Genomic DNA, 16,022 nt, shown 5'->3' on the forward strand with positions numbered 1-16,022 from the left:
GAGCGCTCCGCCATGTGCAGGAACTGACTCATGAGAGAGGAAAGTCGTCATGTGGGAAATGAGATTCTGCAAAAATCTTCCCAAATCTGCTGACATTTAACATTCAATCTGGAATTTTATCATTTGCAACAGGGATAAAAGTCGCCGACTAGACCCGATGAATTACGGGGGGGGGGGATAATCCTAGTGCGGATTCACAGGCGCGGGCTCATGGATACTTTAAAAGAAAAAATGTAGGTTGTTTTTGCCTATGGCCATCATAGCCTGATACTTCTCGCAGCTGAGGGTTTGCCACAGTTGCGTCCATTTTGAGTAGAAACGGTCACCTGTTGGTTTACGTGGCTAAAACGAGCATCTGTATGAAAATCAATGAAGTCAACTTTTTAAAACTTTTAAAAGCATTTGCACCGTAAGCTTAAGAGTCATCTGGGCGTGGCCACTTCCAGGAAGAGTCAGGCAGTCCAGCATCCTAATCCACCCCTTTAATCTTGATTTGATACCCGCTTAAGTACCAGCCTTTTCTAAATCTTGGGCATGTGCCGTTGTCTTGTACTCCTCAAACATGTGCAGTAAAGCGAGGTGTCCGCTGCGTGGCTGTTGTGTGTGGCTGCTGCGCTGTGTTGCGCGGCAGCTGCGCTGCGCAAGTGGAATTTTTCTCCTGACAACCCCTTGTAATTCAGCTCTTGTCGGGCACAGTACATCTCGCTGAACTTACAGTAAGCTCGTAATGGCGTACGGCGGGCAGGAGATGTGAAACAAGACTGGTCAGGTAGGCGTGGACAGCGGACTGCCTGACTCCTCCTTCTGTGGATGACTCCGCCCATATGACTCTTCACTGGTAGTTATTGCACTCTATGTGCTATTGGAGAGGACAGAGGATTGCCTAACCTCAATACAATTACACAGGACAGACAGTGCAAAGAAATAAAATATTCCCATTACAGCAAGCAGAGATCTTGCAAATGATAAACAAAGTACACTCTAACGTCATAGACTTTTCCAGTTTGCATCGATCAATCATTTACATAAAGTTTTGACTTCACATTCTCAAGCGCCATTAAAATAAGCCATGACGGAGGAGTTTTTGTACCGCAGGACCAGAGCCCCCCAATTACCTAGGAGCGGGAGATATCTTTGCGGTGAGTCACCGGGCTCATAAAGCTGGAGCTGCCTCATACATGTGTTTCCAATCCGGCCCCAGTGAGGAAGACTTCTGTCATTTCGGTAACACAGGAGAACATTTTCTTTTTAGGAATCCAGTGCTAGTAATGTGGCCGACAACGCAGAGAGCAGATTTGTGTTGGCACAGAGCGATAACAAGTAAAAGGTTCTGCTGGAGCGGAGCGCGCTCTGCGGATCCAGCCACTTCATCCTGCGCACAGCAGTTGATTCCACCGACTCACAAGACTCCTCTCTGCTCCTGCCAGATCCTAATATTTCATATCACCGGCAGTGATGTCTTCCCATTTCTCTGCGTTCAGACGCTCCGCGCTCCAGGAATATCACGTTGTGCGTCGTAGGTCAAGCAGAGTTTGAATCCGAAGCCTCTGGGCAGCAAACCGCAGCGTCTGACCGGAGGAGGCTGGGAGTATTGCTGAGTTCGCTGTATCACTGCCATGTCCTCCTCTGCAGGCAGGAACGCTGCGTAATAAGATTCCATTCTCATACTGCTTTTATATGGTTTGCTCATAAGATTACATTGGCTAGAAAAGAGAAAAAATAGTAAATACATCCAAAATTACTAATGCCAAATTATTCTATAGAAACTTTACCATAGACTCTGTGCTGTCTGGATCCAAATCACCATCCACATCAATATCCATATTTTATCTGATTTAAATATTGCCAGATGTGTATCTGTATATAACTACTATAGTACTGCCCCCTATGTACAAGAATATAACTACTATAATACTGCTCCAATGTACAAGAATATAACTACTGTAATACTGCCCCTATGTGCAAGAATATATCTACTATAATACTGCTCCCTATGTACAAGAATATATCTACTATAATACTGCCCCCTATGTACAAGAATATAACTACTATAATACTGCTCCTATGTACAAGAATATAACTACTATAATACTGCCCCTATGTACAAGAATATAAGTACTATAATACTGCTCCTATGTACAAGAATATAACTACTATAATACTGCTCCTATGTACAAGAATATAACTACTATAATACTGCCACTATGTACAAGAATATAAGTACTATAATACTGCCCCTATGTACAAGAATATAAGTACTATAATACTGCCTCTATGTACAAGAATATAACTACTATAATACTGCCCCCTATGTACAAGAATATAACTACTATAATACTGCTCCTATGTACAAGAATATAACTACTATAATACTGCCCCTATGTACAAGAATATAACTACTATAATACTGCCCTTATGTACAAGAATATAACTACTATAATACTACCCCCTATGTACAAGAATATAACTACTATAATACTGCCCCCTATGTACAAGAATATAACTACTATAATACTGCTCCTATGTAAAAGGATATAACTACTATAATACTGCCCCCTATGTACAAGAATATAACTACTATAATACTGCCCCCTATGTACAAGAATATAACTACTATAATACTGTCCCTATGTACAAGAATATAACTACTATAATGCTGCTCCTATGTACAAGAATATAACTACTATAATACTGCTCCTATGTACAAGAATATAAATACTATAATACTACTCCTATGTACAAGAATATAACTACTATTATACTGCTCCTATGTACTAGAATATAACTACTATAATACTGCTCCTATGTACAAGAATATAACTACTATAATACTGCCCCTATGTACAAGAATATAACTACTATAATACTGCCGTTATGTACAAGAATATAACTACTATAATACTGCTCCTATGTACAAGTATATAACTACTATAATACTGCTCCTATGTACAATAATATAACTACTATAATACTGCCCCTATGTACAAGAATATAACTACTATAATACTGCTCCCTATGTACAAAATATAACTACTATAATACTGCCCCTATGTACAAGAATATAACTACTATAATACTGCTCCTATGTACAATAATATAACTACTATAATACTGCCCCTATGTACAAGAATATAACTACTATAATACTGTCCCTATGTACAAGAATATAACTACTATAATACTGCCCCTATGTACAAGAATATAACTACTATAATACTGCTCCTATGTACAAGAATATAACTACTATAATACTGCCCTCTATGTACAAGAATATAACTACTATAATACTGCCCCCTATGTACAGGAATATAACTACTATAATACTGCCCCCTATGTACAAGAATATAACTACTATAATACTGCCCCTATGTACAAGAATATAACTACTATAATACTGCCCCTATGTACAAGAATATAACTACTATAATACTGCCCCTATGTACAAGATTATAACTACTATAATACTGCTCCTATGTACAAGAATATAACTACTATAATACTGCTCCTATGTAAAAGGATATAACTACTATAATACTGCTCCTATGTAAAAGGATATAACTACTATAATACTGCTCCTATGTACAAGAATATAACTACTATAATATTGCCCCCTATGTACAAGAATATAACTACTATAATACTGCCCCCTATGTACAAGAATATAACTACTATAATACTGTCCCTATGTACAAGAATATAACTACTATAATACTGCCCCTATGTACAAGAATATAACTACTATAATACTGCTCTCTATGTACAAGAATATAACTACTATAATACTGCCCCCTATGTACAAGAATATAACTACTATAATACTGCTCCTATGTAAAAGGATATAACTACTATAATACTGCTCCTATGTACAAGAATATAACTACTATAATACTTCCCCTATGTACAAGAATATAACTACTATAATACTGCCCTTATGTACAAGAATATAACTACTATAATACTACCCCCTATGTACAAGAATATAACTACTATAATACTGCCCCCTATGTACAAGAATATAACTACTATAATACTGCCACTATGTAAAAGAATATAACTACTATAATACTGCTCCAATGTAAAAGAATATAACTACTATAATACCGCTCCTATGTACGAGAATATAACTACTATAATACTACTCCTATGTACAAGAATATAACTACTATTATACTGCTCCTATGTACTAGAATATAACTACTATAATACTACTCCTATGTACAAGAATATATCTACTATAATACTGCTCCTATGTACAAGAATATAACTACTATAATACTGCCACTATGTAAAAGAATATAACTACTATAATACTGCTCCAATGTAAAAGAATATAACTACTATAATACCGCTCCTATGTACGAGAATATAACTACTATAATACTGCTCCTATGTACAAGAATATAACTACTATTATACTGCTCCTATGTACTAGAATATAACTACTATAATACTACTCCTATGTACAAGAATATATCTACTATAATACTGCTCCTATGTACAAGAATATAACTACTATAATACTGCTCCTATGTAAAAGGATATAACTACTATAATACTGCCCCCTATGTACAAGAATATAACTACTATAATACTGCCCCCTATGTACAAGAATTTAACTACTATAATACTGTCCCTATGTACAAGAATATAACTATTATAATGCTGCTCCTATGTACAAGAATATAACTACTATAATACTGCTCCTATGTACAAGAATATAACTACTATAATACTGCTCCTATGTACAAGAATATAACTACTATTATACTGCTCCTATGTACTAGAATATAACTACTATAATACTGCTCCTATGTACAAGAATATAACTACTATAATACTGCCCCTATGTACAAGAATATAACTACTATAATACTGCTCCTATGTACAAGAATATAACTACTATAATACTGCTCCTATGTACAAGAATATAACTACTATAATACTGCTCTTATGTACAATAATATAACTACTATAATACTGCCGTTATGTACAAGAATATAACTACTATAATACTGCTCCTATGTACAAGTATATAACTACTATAATACTGCTCCTATGTACAATAATATAACTACTATAATACTGCCCCTATGTACAAGAATATAACTACTATAATACTGCTCCCTATGTACAAAATATAACTACTATAATACTGCCCCTATGTACAAGAATATAACTACTATAATACTGCTCCTGTGTACAATAATATAACTACTATAATACTGCCCCTATGTACAAGAATATAACTACTATAATACTGCCCCTATGTACAAAATATAACTACTATAATACTGCCCCCTATGTACAAGAATATAACCACTATAATACTGCTCCTATGTACAAGAATATATCTACTATAATACTGCTCCTATGTAAAAGAATATAACTACTATAATACTGCTCCTATGTAAAAGGATATAACTACTATAATACTGCCCCCTATGTACAAGAATATAACTACTATAATACTGCCCCCTATGTACAAGAATATAACTGCTATAATACTGTCCCCTATGTACAAGAATATAACTACTATAATACTGCCCTCTATGTACAAGAATATAACTACTATAATACTGCCCCCTATGTACAGGAATATAACTACTATAATACTGCCCCCTATGTACAAGAATATAACTACTATAATACTGCCCCTATGTACAAGAATATAACTACTATAATACTGCCCCTATGTACAAGATTATAACTACTATAATACTGCCCCCTATGTACAAGAATATAACTACTATAATACTGTCCCTATGTACAAGAATATAACTACTATAATACTGCTCCTATGTACAAGAATATAACTACTATAATACTGCTCCTATGTACAAGAATATAACTACTATAATATTGCCCCCTATGTACAAGAATATAACTACTATAATACTGCCCCCTATGTACAAGAATATAACTACTATAATACTGCTCCTATGTACAAGAATATAACTACTATAATACTGTCCCTATGTACAAGAATATAACTACTATAATACTGTCCCTATGTACAAGAATATAACTACTATAATACTGCTCCTATGTACAAGATTATAACTACTATAATACTGCCCCTATGTACAAGAATATAACTACTATAATACTGCTCCTATGTACAAGAATATAACTACTATAATACTGCCCCCTATGTACAAGAATATAACTAGTGTTGAGCGAGTATGTTCTGTTAACCCTATCGCCTATTATAATACTGCTGCTATGTACATGTGCTTTAGTCATGCAGAATGAAAATCCTCATTTGTCTATTTATTCACAAGTTTCTTGGAGAAGTAACAGAGGAACAGCACATTGCAAAGTTCTATGAAAGTATTCTGTAGAAATGTTATTTAGTGAATTCACTTGATTAGTAATATGGATATGCTCGGACCTTTGCGGCTTAGTACATGGTACCATTCTTTTTCCTGGCACATTAGTAGTTACTCTTTCCATGAATACATTATAATAAGCTCTCACGTGCAGGAAATCAGATACTCGGTCGCTGCCTGATCTACAAATAACCACAAGCAGAACTGAGTCACCGTCTGTTAATCGAGGATCGGCATCTGAGCGCCATTCCAGCCCTGGTTTATTTTATAAAGGAATTACCTTTTTTTTTTTTTCGGCATAAAGTTCTCTTTTATCCTATGTAGAGGCAGCTATTGTTTTATCCCAGGATGGAGGCGACATCTGGTGCTGATTTTAGCACATAATCTGTGTATAAACAGGCGCACACCTGCCTCTCCTTTCTAGTTTGCACGACCCGACTGGAATGTGCGCTCCTGAATAGCAGACCCCGACTAGTGCATAGAAGAAAATATACAGCTGTCTTCTAATGTTGCTGACAACAACTGCAAATATAAGGCTACACTAAGGCTATGTTCCCACATCTTTTGTTTTTTTTACATCAGAAATCTGCAGCAAAACTGATCTCTGGCAGGAAATCAGTTGCGTCAAAAATGCTGGTTTTGCTGCGTTTTTTGATGCGTTTTTTTCACTGTCCTTCTGTCTCTATTTATGCAGGTAGATAAAGTTCTGTGAAAAAAAGAACCCCATTCTTATTTGCCATCAAAAACGCTGAAAAAATGTACCTGGGTTTTTTGGTGCGTTTTTTCAGCATTTTTCTCACCACCCATTACTTCCTATGGGTGAAAAAACGCTGAAAAAAACACTGAAGGAAGTGACATACTCTATTTTCCAAAAACCCAACCAAGGCACAAAATGCGCAGCAGAAAAAAACAAGATGTGTGAACAGTGAATTCTGGTTTCTCATAGACTGTTACTGCAAAACGCAGCTGAAAATTTGCATAAAAATCTGCAACAAAATATGCTGAAAAACTCAACGTGTGTGAACATAGCCTTAGACACATTCATTACCGCTGCTGATTTTTGCAAGAAATCCGCAGCAGAATCTGCTCCAAAATCCCCATGTTAAATGCTGATTTGTCACTGATTTTGCTGTGGCTTTCACCCTGTGCATTGCAGTTGGTAACATATGATGCATAAATTGACATTCTGCAGATTTTGGATTCATTCTCAAGGGCTATGTCTGCTGCTAAATTTCCGCAGCTTTTCATTGCTGATATGCTTGGGATTTGACTCACAAGGGAAATGTCTGGTCAGCGAATAACTGTGATTTAGAGAACAGCCGTAGAGGTTATGCGGTAAGTGTGCATACATGCCGTGGAGGTTTTGTGGTGGTGAGTGTGCATACAGGCCATGGAGGTTGTGTGGTGAGCCTGCACACGGCACTGGAAGAAGACAGGCAAAACGCACATCGGGGTGAGGGACACAGCCAGCATCCTTGTCCTATGGCAAAAAAAAACTTATGGCTTGAAAGAAGGAAAGGAAAAACCAAAGTGCAAAAATGAAAATTGGCTGAAGGGCTCAAACACTGTATCTTATATATTGGGTATATTGTGCCCAGCTCCTTGTGGGTGGGGCTGTAGTTTGATTAACAGTTCTGCTCTCATGTAGTATAATGCTATAGTTCTGTGCACCGTGCAGTGGACCCCAACTCTGCTCAGCGGAATGGTATGACCCATGTAAGTTTAGTGCATCAATGGGCTAAACCAATAGAAATAAATAAAGTGTCTGCTAGGGTTCCCCAACACGTGTCACATGACCCCTGGTATTCTGTTTCCATTAAAATGAGATGTTCCTCATCTGACAACTCCCCTGTAACATGTGCGTTGTCACGTTCCTTAGAGAATGAGGAGCGGTCAGCATTACCGTTGTTGCATAATATACCCCATAGCGAGGTGTCAGACAGTAACTGGGGATGTGGCGGCTTTATAACTCTGTACAGATGGCAGGGAATACCTCCTTTTCCACGGGGGGTAGTTAAACTACATCTGTCAGTATTGCATACGGCAGAAGGGAAGAATTCCAACTATGGGGTGGAGCGACAGAAGATGCAAGACATCGGATACATTGTCATTAGAGATCGGTAACAAGAGCATGGCCGCTTTCCTTCTGAAACAGCACCACACCTGTCTACAGGTTGTGCTTGGTATTGCCACTCCATTGAAGGGAATAGAACTGAGCTGTAGTACCACACACAACCTCTGGACAAATGTGGTGCTGTTTTTGGAAAAAGCAGCCATGATTTCGTAATCCTAGAAAATCCCTTTAAGGGGTGAAGTCACCAATTCAAAGCCATCATTGCAATAACTCTTCTCTGTCTCCCAGGCACCGGACAGCACAACCAGCAGCTGGAGAAGAGCGCGGTGACCCGGCAGGATTTAGAGGATTTTTCCAAACAAATCAAAGCCTTTGAAAAACAGGTGAAGATGCTGAAACAGGAGAAGGAGGATCTAAACAAGGTGAGAGGCCGATGTGTCAGTGTATGAGGGCAAGGAAAGTATACCTGTATGTTACATCCAACATCGGGAGGATCTGTAACTACACCGCCACCATGTATAATGATAGTAAAGGAAAACTAAATGATCTACCTCCTCCTGTATTATACTCCAGAGCTGCACTCACTCACTATTCTGCTGGTGCAGTCACTGTGTACAGTAGGAAAAAAAAGTATTTAGTCAGCCACCAATTGTGCAAGTTCTCCCACTTAAAAAGATGAGAGAGGCCTGTAAATGACATCATAGGTCGACCTCAGCTATCAGAGACAAAATGAGAAAACAAATCATGAAAATCACATTGTCTGATTTGGAAAGAATTTTTTTTCAAATTTTGGTGGAAAATAAGTATTTGGTCAATTACAAAGAAGAAAGATTTCTGGCTCTCCCAGACCTGTAACTTCTTCTTTAAGAGGCTCCTCTGTCCTCCACTCATTACCTGTAGTACTGGCTCCTCTGTCCTCCACTCATTACCTGTAGTACTGGCAGCTGTTTGAACTTGTTATCAGTATAAAAGACACCTGTCCGCAATCTCATACAGTCACACTCCAAACTCCACTATGGTGAAGACCAAAGAGCTGTCGAAGGACACCAGAAACAAAATTGTAGCCCTGCACCAGGCTGGGAAGACTGAATCTGCAATAGGCGAGCAGCTTGGTGTGAAGAAATAAACTGTGGGAGCAATAATTAGAAAATGGAAGACATACGAGACCACTGATAATCTCCCTCTATCTGGGGCTCCACACAAGATCTCACCCCGTGGAGTCAAAATGATCTCAAGAACGGTGAGCAAAAATCCCAGAATCACACGGGGGGACCTAGTGAATGACCTGCAGAGAGCTGGGACCAATGTTACACAGGCTACCATCAGTAACACACTACTCCGCCAGGGACTCAGATCCTGCAGTGCCAGACGTGTCACCCTGCTTAAGCCATTACATGTCCGGGCCTGTCTGAAGTTTGCTATAGAGCATTTGGATGATCCAGAAGAGTATTGAGAGAATGTCCTATGATCAGATGAAACCAAAGTAGAACTGTTTGGTAGAAACACAACTCTGCATGTTTGGAGGGGAAAGAATGCTGAGTTGCATCCAAAGAACACCATACCTACTGTGAAGCATGGGGGTGGCAACATCATGCTTTGGGGCTGTTTCCCTGCCAAAGGACCAGGACGACTGATCCGTGTACATGAAGGAATGAATGGGGCCATGTATTTTGAGATTTTGAGTGCAAACCTCCTTCCATCAGCAAGGACATTGAAGATGAAACGTGGCTGGGTCTTTCAACATGACAGTGATCCCAAGCACACCGCCAGGGCAACGAAGGAGTGGCTTTGTAAGACGCATTTCAAGGTCCTGGAGTGGCCTAGCCAGTCTTCAGATCTAAACCCTATAGAAAAACCTTTGGAGGGAGTTGGAAGTCCGTTTTGCCCAGCGACAGCCCCAAAACATCACTTCTCTAGAGGAGATCTGCATGAAGGAATGGGCCAACATACCAGCAAAAGTGTGTGCCAACCTTGTGAAGACTTACAGAAAACGTTTGACCTCTGTCATTGCCAACAAAGGATATATAACAAAGTATTGAGATGAACTTTTGTAATTGACCAAATACTTATTGTCCACCAAAATTTGAAAAAAATTTCTTTCCAAATCAGACAATGTGATTTTCAGGATTTGTTTTCTCATTTTGTCTCATAGTTGAGGTCGACCTATGATGTCATTTACAGGCCTCTCTCATCTTTTTAAGTGGTAGAACTTGCACAATTGGTGGCTGACTAAATGCTTTTTTCCCCACTGTACATATATTACATTACAGATCCTGAGTTACATCCTGTATTATACTCCAGAGCTGCACTCACTATTCTGCTGGTGCAGTCACTGTGTACATACATTACATTACAGATCCTGAGTTACATCCTGTATTATACTCCAGAGCTGCACTCACTATTCTGCTGGAGCAGTCACTGTGTACATACATTACATTACTGATCCTGAGTTACATCCAGTATTATACTCCAGAGCTGCACTCACTATTCTGCTGGAGCAGTCACTGTGTACATACATTACATTACTGATCCTGTACTGATCCTGAGTTACATCCTGTATTATACTCCAGAGCTGCACTCACTATTCTGCTGGTGCAGTCACTGTGTACATACATTACATTACTGATCCTGATTTACCTCCTGTATTATACTCCAGAGCTGCACTCACTATTCTGCTGGTGCAGTCACTGTGTACATACATTACATTACTGATCCTGATTTACCTCCTGTATTATACCCCAGAGCTGCACTCACTATTCTGCTGGTGCAGTCACTGTGTACATACATTACATTACTGATCCTGAGGTACATCCTGTATTATACTCCAGAGCTGCGCTCACTATTCTGCTGGTGCAGTCACTGTGTATATACATTACATTACTGATCCTGTACTGATCCTGAGTTACATCCTGTATTATACTCCAGAGCTGCACTCACTATTCTGCTGGTGCAGTCACTGTGTACATACATTACATTACTGATCCTGTACTGATCCTGAGTTATATCCTGTATTATACCCCAGAGCTGCACTCACTATTCTGCTGGTGCAGTCACTGTGTACATACATTACATTACTGATCCTGTACTGATCCTGAGTTACATCCTGTATTATACTCCAGAGCTGCACTCACTATTCTGCTGGTGCAGTCACTGTGTACATACATTACTGATCCTGAGTTACATCCTGTATTATACTCCAGAGCTGCGCTCACTATTCTGCTGGTGGAGTCACTGTGTACATACATTACATTACTGATCCTGATTTACCTCCTGTATTATACCCCAGAGCTGCACTCACTATTCTGCTGGTACAGTCACTGTGTACATACATTACATTACTGATCCTGTACTGATCCTGAGTTACATCCTGTATTATACTCCAGAGCTGCACTCACTATTCTGCTGGTGCAGTCACTGTGTACATACATTACTGATCCTGAGTTACATCCTGTATTATACTCCAGAGCTGCGCTCACTATTCTGCTGGTACAGTCACTGTGTACATGCATTACATTACTGATCCTGTACTGATCCTGAGTTACCTCCTGTATTATACTCCAGAGCTGCACTCACTATTCTGCTGGTGCAGTCACTGTGTACATACATTACATTACTGATCCTGAGTTATATCCTGTATTATACCCCAGAGCTGCACTCACTATTCTGCTGGTGCAGTCACTGTGTACATACATTACATTACTGATCCTGAGTTACATCCTGTATTATACTCCAGAGCTGCACTCACTATTCTGCTGGTGCAGTCACATATCTATTCTTACATGGTAGTTGGGATAGGCTTTGGCTCTTGGTTACTTCTCTCCTCTCTTACTTTCTGCGTTCAGGAGCTGGTGGAGTCCAATGAGAAGTTAAAGTCTCAGACCAAAGATCTTAAGGAGGCCCAAAGCCAGCATCGGCTGAGCGTGCAGGAGATGAAGGAGATGAACGAGCGCCTCACAGAGCTGCGCTCCCACAAGCAGAAATTTGTTCGTCAGCTCCGCGACAAGGAAGAGGAAATGGAGAGTGTTGTGCAGAAGGTGGAAGCGTTACGGCAGGAACTGCGGAGAGCGGAGCGGGCCAAGAAAGAGGTAGGAGAACTGGAAAATGAAGAGACGTGAAAAAGCTCTGCACTGGTGTCGACCTCATCGCGGGTGCTGAGGAGTCTGTTCACAGCCGATCACCTACGCTGATGGACTGGATCCAAGGAACCCGCTATTTTAACCATTTAATCTTTTGATTGTTGTGGTCCATGGACTCCCCCAGTTGTTTTTTTTTACAAAATTTAAATGTAAAAACAAACAAACCACAAAAAACACTAAAAATGTACACTGCTCAAAAAAATAAAGGGAACATTAAAATCCCACATCCTAGATATCACTGAATGAAATATTCCAGTAGCAAATCTTTATTCATTACATAGTGGAAAGCGTTGAGAACAATAAAACATATAAAAATTATCAACGTAAATCAAAATTAATAATATCCCATGGAGGTCTGGATTTGGAATGATACTCAAAATCAAAGTGGAAAATTAAATTACAGGCTGATCCAACTTCAGTGGATATGCCACAAGATAAGAAGTGCGGCTCCGTAGTGTGTGTGGCCTCCACGTGCCTGTATGACTTCCCTACAACGCCTGGGCATGCTCCTGATGAGGTTGCGGATGGTCTCCTGTGGGATCTCCTCCCAGACCTGGACTAAAGCATCCGCCAACTCCTGGACAGTCTGTGGTGCAGCGTGACGTTGGTGGATGGAGCGAGACATGATGTCCCAGATGTGCTCAATTGGATTCAGGTCTGGGGAACGGGCGGGCCAGTCCATAGCTTCAATGCCTTCATCTTGCAGGAACTGCTGACACTTCAGCCACATGAGGCCTAGCATTGTCATGCATCAGAAGGAACCCAGGACCCACTGCACCAGCATATGGTCTCACAGTGGGTCTGAGGATCTCATCCCGGTACCTCTGGCTAGCACATGGAGGGCTGTGCGGCCCTCCAAAGAAATGCTTCCCCACACCATTACTGACCCACTGCCAAAACGGTCATGCTGGAGGATGTTGATGGCAGCAGAACGTTCTCCACGGCGTCTCCAGACTGTCACATGTGCTCAGTGTGAACCTGCTCTCATCCGTGAAGAGCTCAGAGCACCAATGTGGAATCTGCTAATCTTGGTATTCTCTGTCAAGTGCCAATCGCCCTCGCACGGTGTTGGACTGTAAGTACAACACCCACTTGTGGACATCGGGCCTCATACCACCCTCATGGAGTCTGATTCTGACAGTTGGAGCATACACATGGATGTTAGTGGCCTGCTGGAGGTCATGTTGCAGGGCTCTGGCACTGCTCCTCCTTGCACAAAGGAGGAGGTAGCGGGCGGTCCTGCTGCTGGGTTGTTGTCCGCCTACGGCTCCACATCTCCTGGTGTACTGGCCTGTCTCCTTGTATCTGCTCCATGCACTGGACACTGTGCTGACAGACACAGCTACCCTTCTTATCACAGCTCTCATTGATGTGCTATCCGGGATGAGCTGCACTACCTGAGCAACTTCTGTGGGTTGTACTGTAGACATCGCCTCATGCTACTGTACCTCTAGGGGTGAGAACAATGGCAAAATGCAAAAGTGACCAAAACAACAGACAAAAAGGATGATAACAGAGAAATGGTCTGTGGTCCCCACCTCCAGGACCGTTCCTTTATAGGGGGTGTCAGCTAATCGCTGATCATTTCTACTTGTTGTCTGTTCCATTTGCAGAACAGCAGGAGAAACTGATTCACAATCAGTCTTGCTGCATAACCAGACAGGCTGATCTCACAGAAGTGTGATTGACTTGGAGTTACATTGTGTTGTTTAAGTGTTCCCTTTAGTTTTTTGAGCAGTATAGTTAAAGTATTTTTTTTTTTAAAAAATGTAAAGAAAAAGACAAATATTTGGCTTAAAATGCAATTTTTGGTGCATACATTACATGAAAACAGAACACGTAACCACTTATTAGTTGTCCCAATAACAGACAATTAGTCAGTGTGATGTGGAAATGGTATAAAAATAATTTCAAATAACTTTTTTTTATCTTTAAAATGTATATTTATGTCTATATGATATGTCAGATACTGTTGAAAAAAGACGTCAATGATTAAGTTGGAGAAGGAAAAGGCTCGGCCCTTTGACACTGCGCAGAGGCGTCTTTTTATTCGACGCGGTGAAGTGAACGCAGAAGTGTTGGATCACGAATGTGTCTTTTACCCATTTCTTAGGTGGAAGCTCAGGCTGAAGCAGCAGCGGCCGAAGCCTCGAAGGACCGAAAACTGCGAGAGCGCAGCGAGCAATATGCAAAACAATTGGAGAGCGAACTAGAGGGCCTGAAAGTAAGTGAACCCTAAGTGATCCAACTTTTCCTCTGTACAAGATGGGAATGCCCCACTAATTATGATATTACTGCACATTATGACAAAGAACAAGCTCAGCTCTGCTACATGTGTATGTGCGGGCATGCTCTAAGGGCCATGCAGTCTGGATTTAATGTGGCGCTGCTCACTTCCGCATCAGGTGGTGAGCGGCTCCGATGACGTCATGTCCGCACATGCACTGTGCGGCACACACTTACCTACCTCATATCCCCACAGCAGAAGCATACTGGCCGATCCTTGAGTTTCAGCAGCTCCGAGCAGCAGCAAGAAATCAACAAGCTGAAGACCGACCTGGAAAAGAAGAGCGTGTCCTACGAGGAGGAGCTGTCCAAGAGGGAAGCGCTGCACACCGCCGAGATCAAGAACCTGAAGAAGGAGCTGCGGGATGCCGAGAGCCAACAGCTCACCCTCAAGAAAGAGATCCTGATTGTTAGGGACAAGCTGGAGAAGACGCGGAGAGAAAGGTAAGGACCCAGAAACTCAAGTACACGAATTGTTCCAGAAAATGATGTATTTCTCTTAGTACGTTATTACAGTTACACATGTTTTGTTATACACCCGTTTATTTCCTTTTTGTGTATTGGAACAACACAAAAACAGAGAAGAAAAAAAGGCAAATTGGACATAATTTCACACAAAACCCCTAAAATGGGCCGAACACAGTTGATGGCACCCCCCGCTTAATATTTGGTTGCATGCCCTTTGGAATAAATAACTGCAATCAATCGCTTCCTATAACCATCAGCTTCTTACACCTCTCAGCTGGAATTTCGGACAACTCTTCTTACAAAAGTCTCCAGGTCTTTCATATTTGAAGGCTCCTTCTTCCAACAGCAATTGTAAGATCTCTCCACAGGTGATCAATGGGATTTAGATCCGGACTCATTTCTACCACTTCAGAGCTCTCCAGCGCTTTGTTTCCATTCATTTCTGGGGCTTCTTGAAGTATGTTTGGGGTCATTGTCCTGCTGGAAGACCCATGACCTATGACTCAAATCCAGCTTTCTGACACTGGGCACTACATTGCCACCCAAAATCCTTTGGTAATCTTCAGATTTCATGATGTCTTACACACAGTCAAGGCACCGAGGCCGCAAAACAACCAAAACATCTGGAGATCCTTCACCATATTTGACTGTAGGTACTGTGTTTTTTTCTTTGTAGGCTTCATTCAGTTTTCGGTAAACAGTAGAATGATGTGTTTTACCAAAAAGGTC

At 40.6% G+C, this 16,022-nt stretch overlaps 1 protein-coding gene across 6 annotated transcripts in view; it reads left to right on the forward strand.

Moving 5' to 3' along the window:
• CDC42BPA (CDC42 binding protein kinase alpha) overlaps nt 1-16,022 on the forward strand; it is a 140,177-nt gene that overhangs the window by 57,616 nt on the left and 66,539 nt on the right. For all 6 annotated transcript variants that reach the window (XM_073671827.1, XM_073671830.1, XM_073671828.1 and 3 more), the window contains 4 exons: nt 8,692-8,825; nt 12,246-12,488; nt 14,653-14,763; nt 15,022-15,269. In XM_073671827.1, coding sequence (XP_073527928.1) covers nt 8,692-8,825; nt 12,246-12,488; nt 14,653-14,763; nt 15,022-15,269 — 736 coding nt within the window. The remainder of the gene's footprint in view (nt 1-8,691; nt 8,826-12,245; nt 12,489-14,652; nt 14,764-15,021; nt 15,270-16,022) is intronic.

This window comes from Phyllobates terribilis, unplaced genomic scaffold, assembly GCF_046119375.1.
Source record: "Phyllobates terribilis strain yellow unplaced genomic scaffold, ASM4611937v1 Scaffold_3__8_contigs__length_932513732, whole genome shotgun sequence".
Classification (NCBI taxonomy): Eukaryota; Metazoa; Chordata; class Amphibia; order Anura; family Dendrobatidae; genus Phyllobates; species Phyllobates terribilis.